General features: G+C 39.6%; 1 protein-coding gene across 1 annotated transcript in view; it reads left to right on the forward strand.

Moving 5' to 3' along the window:
- Nucleotides 1-9,456, forward strand: part of ARSB (arylsulfatase B) — a 138,705-nt gene extending 129,249 nt beyond the window's left edge. The window contains exons 7-8 of the mRNA XM_019640999.1: nucleotides 6,084-6,206; nucleotides 6,979-9,456. Coding sequence (XP_019496544.1) covers nucleotides 6,084-6,206; nucleotides 6,979-7,244 — 389 coding nt within the window. The 3' untranslated portion in view covers nucleotides 7,245-9,456. The remainder of the gene's footprint in view (nucleotides 1-6,083; nucleotides 6,207-6,978) is intronic.
- Nucleotides 9,457-9,757: the final 301 nt, after the last annotated feature.

Below are 9,757 nucleotides of genomic sequence, written 5' to 3' on the forward strand. Positions count from 1 at the left end.
AAAAAAAAAAAGAATATTGTAATAACTGTGTACAGTGTCAGTTGGATAATAGACTCACCATTGGAGTTGTCACTTCGTGAGGCATATAGATGTCTTATCACTATGTTGTTTTGTACACTTGAAACTAATTTTAAAAAAAACAAACCTGATGGTAATCCATATTAGGAAATACTGTGATAACCAAATATCTGGAAAAGCTGGAGGGGAGGTGGGGGTGGTTTCTTAGCCCAACTGAGTAAGTTTTGCTATAAGTAAATATGCATGTGCCATTAAAGTATCAAAATGGCATCACATTAGCAGGAAGAATAAATGGATCATTAGAGGTAGAATAAAATTTTAAGCTGATCTTTGTAAATTATAAAAGTAATCAAAACCAAAAAGAGCACAGTGGAAATTAATGGCAGGCCACTCCACAGGGCAGAAAAGGGACTAAACTTTAAAAGTGGCAAATTAAAACTTCCACCATTGATGCTTTTTCCCCTTAACCCTGTTCAAACTCTGGAACATGAGTAGGGGAGCCAATATAGGTCCTCGCCAAACCCAGACCAGATTAAGTGATGTGCTCTGTTTTTTGTTTTTGTGTGGTATAATAATGACTTCTGCCTACTTTCCTCCTTTTTGTAAGGTCTTGAGTAAATGGATATAAAAGAAAAAACCTGTATTATACTGGTAGTAGCTAGCATTCAAGTGACAGTTATTGCCAGACATTATTACGTATTTCATAGAGCTATTGCAAGGATTAGATGATTTAACATACTTAGAACACTTAACACAATATTTTATGTTTGTAAAAATATAGTAAGTGCTTATAAGTATTAGCTGTTATTATCTTTAATGTTGACAATAGTCTTACAATATACTAGATACTATTCTAAATCCTTTATATCCCTTATCTCACTTGCTATTGTTATACTAATTTTATTGACAGTAAACTGAGGCATGGGAAGTTAAGAAAGCTACCCAAGATTGCACAACTGGTCATAATAACATTTATTGCACACTTATTATATGCTGGACATAGTGCTAATAAACATTTTTCAATGTATCATCACATCACATTTAGGCCACAGAACAATCCGGTGAAATATGACATTATCCTCATTTTACAGATGAGGAAACGCAGGCCTAGGGAGGTAAGTTAATGCCAAAGTTCACACAGCCTGTGAATGATAGTGCTGAGATATGAACCCAAGCAATCTGGCTCCAAACATGCTAGTTCTGTACTGTTACGCACCCTTGGCCTGCTGGGAGAGCAGGAAGGCGGGGCCTATACTAGCACTTCAGTCTCACAGCTATGTCCTCATTACCATCCCTAGCAGTACTTTCTTCAGGGTCACAACATTAACTCTTTCTAAGCCCCATTCTCCAGTCATGCCCAGTTCATTCTACTTGAAGAACATTCCAGAGAAGAAGAGGCGCCCAGACCATCATTCACCCCTGCACTGATGCTTGGGACTCCTCACCACCCTGCCCAATTTTCTCTAGGCATGAAAAGTTTGTTTTCTATGACCGTATCTCTTCTTATCTGCAAGTCAGCTAACATGTTTATTCTATTGAAGCTTTATGTGGTTAAAATCTCAATGGTTATACACCAAAATGTTAACAGCAGCCAGTAAATTTATAGGTCATTTTAATTTTCCTGCTCATACATTTTTGCGTTTTCCAATTTACATACATAAACATATAAAGTACACAGTTGAAAAAAATAATGTATTTTATAAAATACAACCATAGAGTATATTAGACAGTAATTTCCAAAGAGTCGGGAGGATGCATTATACAGCTAGGAGAGCAAGGCTGCCTTTTATGAACACCAGAAGAGCACCCCTCAGTCATCCCTCAGTCCCTTCCCCATCTGGTGAATCAAATCACCTTTCACAGATTAGTGTCTTTCAAATTATATTAGCCACACAGTCCCTTTCTTCAAACAAAAACATAAAGAAGTACAATATAGTTAGCAAATACTACAGATTCTTCCTTAAGTATTAAACTACACTGACTGAAATGGAGATGGGGAACCTGGACCCCCACCAACTAACTCACCATCCCGTCTAAAGACAACTGCCAAGGTGTTTCTGTTCTCCAAGGTGGCTCTGGAGAACACAGGTCTCCACGGAAACTATTGGTCAGCCTCGCTCCAGAGGTTGCTCAGATAAGAAGCTCTTTAAGTTTACTACAGGTTATGTAAATACTAGTTTCCTTCATTTGCCCTAAAATTGTCTGCTGATCTCCTTTTTCACCTCCAAAATCAATACACATGACTAATCCAACTTATAACTGAGTAGTTATGTCTGGCCAGAAAACCATCTTATCTTAGAGTGAGCTTTCAGCTCAGGAGGAAAAGAGAAAGATGTATTTGTTTATGCTTCTCTCTGAACTCCCTAGTTTCTGCTCAGAGCTTAATAAATCCAGTGCCCTTTTTTCATCCATCAAGCTAATGGATGGAATATTTGGTACTTCTGATTCACGGTCTGAAACTCTCTACTCTCTTAACTTCGGCGATGTCCTGTTCAACTGGTTTTCTTCCTCATATGATTTTCTTCTCTGCCTCATTTGCTAACAGTTTTCTTTGGCATTCGGTACTCTGTCTCTGGGCTACTTGCTTTCCTCTTGCTTCACTCTCCAGACAACTAATCCATATCCAGGATTCAATGACCACTGCATTCATTATAGGTGGTGCTTGAATCAGTGTGTGCTTTAGTCTTTCATATAGGCTTTCATGAGGTGCTTTAGCTCCAATATGTAGTTGATGTTTCTACCTTGCGTTCATGTTAACTCTTCAAAGCCAGTAGGCCTAACTCCAGAATCATTATCACCCTAATTCCTGCCCCGGCATCTCTATTCTGCCAGCAGTAACACTATTCTCTGAATCACCAAACTTGGAATTTTATTATTTATAACCTGTAGTTTCCCAATATCTTAGATTTTACATTTTAAAATTCTCTTACATGTGTCTCTGCTTATTATTTATGCAGAATGCAATGCTTTTCTGTCACATAGTTATTAATCAATATATATAACTGAATCTAACTGTGCCAGAGAAATTCTAAAAGTTTGTTAACATTTTAAAAAATCTGTCCCCTGTCTCTCATCTCAATAGTCTATCCAATACCCTGTTGATTTAATAATGAAAACACAAATTGAAGTTAGGATAGCAGCTACCTTGGGGAGACGAGGGTAATAACTGGAGGCTCCAACATAGGTTTCTGAAGTGCAAGTAACGTTCTCTTTCTTGAGTGGACTGGTGTTTCAGGGGAGAGACCACTCTTCAAGCATGAATTGTGCACATTATGAGTGTTATTAAAAAATGTTTTTAAAGCAGCCCTTGGGTTCACACAGAAAACGAAAGATGTTCTTGCTGATCAAATGATTTTTTAAATGATAAAGATTCTTTATAAAATTTTTAGATAGGCAAAAAAATTTAATTCTGAAAGTATCAGATATAGGATGTGGAGAAATGGGGACATTACCGGTAGGATGGCCCAGTAGGATTTGTTGTAAAGTTGGAAACGTGTATACCTTGCAACCGGACGGTTTTACTTCCAGACACATACACTAGAGAAACTCTTGAATGTGTACACAGCAAATGTGGGTAACCATGTTCATTGTAGGATAGCTTATAGTAGCAAAAAAAAAAAATTTAAAGCAAGCTGAATGCCCATCAAAAGAATAAGTAAAATGTGGTTTTTTTATATAGCAAAATGTTAAATATATGTATTTATAATCACAGTGCTCTAAAAATACTATGATGGATGAAAAACAAGTGCAGCATAAATATATAGTATAACACACACTACATTTTTAAATACACAACAGTACTGTGTATTATTCCTTGATACATTTATGTTACTGTATTTTTAAATGGCTGAAGGAAACCCTATACACTGAAATCGTGACAACAGCAGTCTCTGAGGGAGTGGATGAAAGTACTGGGGTTGACAGGTTGGGAACAAAAGAGACTGTCACTTCATTTTCATCATCCTGTTTCTTTTATTTTAAAGAAGCAAGTATGACAAAATGTCAACATCTGTTCATTCTGGGTGACAGCTTACAGGGTGTTAGTTATATTATTCCTTGTAATTTTGTCTTTGTTTAATTTCTGAAAATGAAAACATATCATTGAAATAACAGCATCTTTCATCATTTAGTCTTATTTATTGTTTAGGTATTTTATATTCCTGTTTGTTTTAAGAAAAATGTCAGTAGAGCTGAGATAGCTAAATTTCCTTTTTTGTTGTTGTTGTTTATGTTCACAAAGAAGACTTGTTTTATTTAACATTCTTTGTTATCAAAATGTGGCCTTTATTCAAACTTGTGAGGAGTAAATCATGAGGGCTGCACAGTCTGTGTACTAAGAACACACTTCCTGTGACAGACACCCTCGTGTGCCCCGATCATTGGAAGCATCCGTTGGTGTTGGAGCCAAAATAGCCACAAGCCAATGGAGAAACAAGAAATCAAAAAGACTTCCTTTTTGGTGCTAATGATTTTTTTTGATCCATGATTGTTAAGACTGAAGGTCTGAAACCACCAATGTTTATTGGCCCCGTCTCCAGTATGTCTCTCAAGGGTCATTTCCACAAAACTCACAAAAGAATGAGACCCTGCCTTTTCCACCACCAACAGTGTGCTTCCTGCATTAAGCTCTGAGCAGCACAGAGTTGCTGTGATGAGAGCATCCTGGCAGGGACAAGGGAGCTTTCAAGTCTTTTATAACAGGATGGTGGCCAGATGGACCAACCACCGTGGTGAAAAATGCGCATTTATGGACATAACACACACTACAGCTATTAGCCATTGAATGGGTAGTCCGGCTGCCTTTGAAAGTGCACCTAAATTGATTTCTGATACCATATTTGAAAAGTTAGATAAATATGGACTAAAACAGACTAAATATTATATTGTTATGCCCTTAGTTAAGGCTTTTAAACATAGACAGGTAGGAGTGAGGTCGGGGACCTCCATATCGTGCCCTCAGGGATCCACCAGGGTCTTTAACTAGAGTAGAGTTCAGATCTCTATGCACCTTACTCGCTCCTCCGCACAAGGAGGTGAAGGAGAGAGTATCCAAAAGAAGGAACCAAGCATGCTCAATTCAGACCCTTTCATCTCTCTAATTTCAGAGCCAGTGTGTCCCCAGGATACATGCAAGCACTCTGGTCTCCTCTGAGCTGTGCACTCTCTGAGGGCACCTGATGAGTGTCCTGCAAGATCGGTGATGGGTGGTTTAGTCTTTCTAAGTCAAGGGTCAGTTACTCGCAAGGCCTTTCTGCCACAGATCTGAAACTATTCGTATGTTCTCTCCAATCAACTTTATCAGTAACAAAAGCAATGGTTCCAGCTCCATCTGTCTGGCCTCTACCTCTCAGTTGGTTCCAAACTCAATAGGGGAGGAGGGGGCAGGTATTAACTGTTCTCCTCAAAACCTGATTGATCAATTAATATGAGCTCAAGATGATAAAGTAATGTAATCCAGGATACCAGCCAATAATTTGTGTATCAAATTCATTCTTACATCCATAATTATCCTGTCTGAATAGTTAACTGAGCACTGCTCACTTACTTTTATAGATTTCATACCTGTGGTTAAAAAGTAAATATATGTACTATTTATCATGGCATGCTTGAACTCTCATAGTTTGAGATAGACTCCAGTGAAATGTACATTTCATAATGTTTTACATTATCTACATAGGTATAAATATACACAGAAAACGCATTTATTTAATTCAGTCATTTAGCAATAAAAACAAAACACACGAAAACAACCCACCATGCTGTAACAGAACACTGTTCTGCATATGACCAGCTCTATGTTGGCGGAACATTGTGATTTTTAGGGATAAATTAGTGCTCTAATCTCTTTGGGATTTCCTTTATATTTGTGGTAGTTTATGACTGACATTTAATGTAACTATAGCTCTGTTTATATTTAATAAAAGATTCATTTCTGTATCAGGATACACATTTATACTCCAGTGTTGAATAAAAGCTACTGTTCTGCAAGAAGGATGTAAAATGCTGATTTACAACGACACATTCCAATAACAGTGCTCTAATTCTCCCAAACTGTTTCTCCCCAGGTCCTAGGAACAGCATGATTCCAGCAAAGGATGATTCTTCTCCTCCAGAATACTCAGCTTTCAACACATCCATCCATGCTGCAATTAGACACAGGAACTGGAAACTCCTCACGGGCTACCCAGGTAGAATATCAGCATGTCTCAAAATGTAACAACATCATTCAGGTACCTCACAATGAGGTACCTGAAGTAGAAGGTGAGAGGAGAGGAGTGATCTATTCATGTTAACCCCTGCCCCCCCCAAAAAAAATTAAGAATTAACTATAGGGGGAGTGAAAGGAAGAAATACCACTCTAATGCTTTGTGGAAAATAAGGATTTCAAATGTGTGGCTCTCAAGCACAGCAAAGAGAATCCCTGAAAGCTACATCCTCAACCACTGGTGTCGCTGCAGGAGGATGCCTGCCTCCCCTGAGTACATTCTCTATAAGTGACATCTGTTAAATACTTTTTAAATATGTGGCATGATGGTTAAGGCTGTGATATAATTAAGCAGTGTTTATAATGAGGACATTCTTGGCATTGCAGCAAGACAATTCTTCATTGTTCGGGACTGCCCCACGTGTTGCAAGACATTTTAGCATCCCTGTCCCATGACCACTAAATGCCAGTAGCACCCCCCAAGTCACTGTGACAGCTAAAAATACTCCCTACACACACACACACACACACACACACACACTCACATGTGTGCACGCTTCTGGGTACCCCTGTTTGTGAAGCAATGAGACATGTCTAGTTAAAGTACCAGAAGTCAGAATCTGAGCCAGATCTAGACACAGCTATCAAAGGCTCCATCTTTTTCATGGGTCCATGCCCACAACTCAGCTTCCGCCTCAAAATTAGAACCTGCCTACCATGCCTCTCTCCAATAAACTGTTGTATTTCTTTGCCAGGCTGTGGTTACTGGTTCCCTCCACCAACTCAACACAATGTTTCTGAGATACCCTCATCGGACCCACCAACCAAGACCCTCTGGCTCTTTGATATTGATCAGGACCCAGAAGAAAGGCATGACCTGTCAAGAAAATACCCCCAGATCGTCCAGCAACTGCTCTCCCGTCTGCAGTTCTACCACAAACACTCAGTACCTGTGTACTTCCCGGATCAGGACCCCCGCTGTGACCCCAAGAGCAGTGGGGCATGGGGCCCTTGGATGTAGGATCTCGGGCAGCCTGGGGTTGGGGGGACTAGAAGAACTTTCTGTTGCAAGAGGGACTTCAGGTCTTTTACTGGCATGACTCTTATCTCATCTGTTCCCTCAACTTGGACTCACCTGGCCCTTCTCTTGCTCCTAAACCTCACTGAAGTGTCTAATTTCAACACCTCCTGCATTTAAGAAGCTGATAAAATCTGGAACACTCCTGCTGTTGGCTGGGGTGTGCATCTAGAGGAGAGGGTGAATGGGTCCAGCCCCTTTTTCCTGAGCTGTGGGACAGATGGAAACTTGATTTGAAATAGGAAGTTATTGAGTCCTGAAGGCTAGAGCAGCTGGTTCCTTTTGTCTCACAAGTCAGATGTTAGATTTCTCTCTGCCAATAGCCGGGTTTTATTGGAGTGACTCACATTTCTTGTAACAAATGAAGGGAGTAGACGATTGTTAATGGTTCTGTTGGCCAGGGGATCTCCCTGTCTGTGAGAGATCAAGTTCAGGCATTCCATGGGAACAACCCACCTTGGTTCACCCCTTGCTCACTCACCTCATCACTCACCCCCACATGGACCATAAAGCCCATTTCATTGTCAAGGTCAGTGTGACAATATGCCTACTCCTTTGTTCTGGTTTCTACAATAAAGAACTGTGTTTTTATCCCCAAGTTTTTCCCCAGCCATTGCTCGTTTTGTCTAGACTTTGTGCTACTTCCAGCTCTTCTGTGGTTCTTTTCCTTCCCTTCCTTTTGGCTCAGGCGTCCTGTGCCTGAGAGGCTGCTTTGCTTTTTCACTCTGAGCACCGCTGGTTTTTGGAACACTGCTAACTAAGCCCTGCCTTTTTTTTCCCCCTGCATGGAAGCAAGCACCTTGCCCAGAGAAGGTGGCCACACCAGGCTCTGTGAGAGTGCTCATGGTGGACATGAAGAAGCCTGGGTGGGTAAGGCTTGGGTCTGTGTCATCTGTTTGGTGAGGATTTTTCTAGTTGCATGGAGTTGATTATCATGATTGTGGCTTTGTCTCATAATATAGTAAGAGTTGCACTGCTATAGTAAGAGAAACCCCAGGAAAGGATAATATATTGTCCTGAGATGATGGAAGTGGGCAATTTGAAATGGCCCGCATCTGGGATACTGGGCCTTGGTAAAGTCAGGAGGGCACATCCATGTTTCTCTGGACTCTCTTTTGCATTCACTCCACTGTTTCATTCACTGCTTATCACCAATGTCTGGATCAGTGCCTGGTACATAGAAGGCACTCTACACTTTTTAAAAAATAAATGAATGAACAAATAAGCAGATGAGAAAATCTCACACCATGAAGGGTGCTAGTCCAGTTAGCTGAATACAGGAGTAATATAAATATCTTCCAACCATTGCTTTTCTGTTCTCAAGCTGCCCTCCTGGGGTAGGAGCATAGTCTGCATATTAGGGCAGTCACAGGACATGCCATAGTAAATTGTAATGTACTTCATGTGGGGAGGAAATATGCCTACCAGAGGTACTCTTTTGCCACTAATCCTCAGTTCTATTCTTCATAGGACACTAGAAACTAGAACCACCAAATAATATGCTATAGGTCCTAGAATAGCCATCTGTCAATTCAGTAGCAATATTTTCCAGTCACTACTAACTTGTATTAAAATAACAATGATTGGAAGTAAATGGTGCTAGAACTAATGACACCTATTACCAACCCATACTCCACTCCAGGGTTGGAAAACAGCTAGTCAAAATGCTATTACCTCTTACTCCCAAGCCTGTGGCGGATATTATGAACTAACTGAGCCTAGATGTTCCTTCTGGAAACTTCTAATCCCAGGACTGTAGGTAGCCGTTAATACTATAAGATTGGAGGCCATCACTATGTGACATCTCTCCTTGCTGTACTCCCAGCAGCTGTCCCCAATTCTCATTCCTTGATTGCTATGTACAATGCGGATATTTGGCACTCAATAGATGTAAAAGGGATTTTAAAGACTAATTTTTTGTAAAACTTTTATTTGAGATTTTATTTTATTCACAATAGAGTGTATCTCATTAGGTTTACTTTTTCTGCACTAGAATGTGAACAGGTTTGTATGTTGTCATTAGAAGTATTAATGTTATTTTTTTCCAAATTTGTTTTCCTTTAAACAAGGGTTTTGTTTATTTGTTTTTCATTGTTACATCATGATTGCCTCACATTTGGGAGACAGAAAAATAAAACTTATCTTTTAGAAAGTGTCAGCATGAGTATGGGGTTTCCATTTGGGTGATGAAAAATTTCTGGTGATCATTGTACAGCATCATGAATGCATTTAATGTCTCTGAATTGTACACTTTAAAATGGTTAAAATGATAAATTTTAAGTTATGTAGTTCTTACAATTTAAAAAACGTGTTGGCCCATTTTTATTATCTTTCCCAGTCACCACTTAAATAAAATCTATTTTTTTCCTCCAAGAGAATAGCCATTGGTGCATTTTTAGGCTGTTCAAAGACCAGCGTGCTCACCTGGTGATCACACTTACCAGTCGCCAAGGGCA

This window comes from Hipposideros armiger, unplaced genomic scaffold (genome assembly GCF_001890085.2).
Source record: "Hipposideros armiger isolate ML-2016 unplaced genomic scaffold, ASM189008v1 scaffold_55, whole genome shotgun sequence".
In the NCBI taxonomy this organism is placed as follows: domain Eukaryota; kingdom Metazoa; phylum Chordata; class Mammalia; order Chiroptera; family Hipposideridae; genus Hipposideros; species Hipposideros armiger.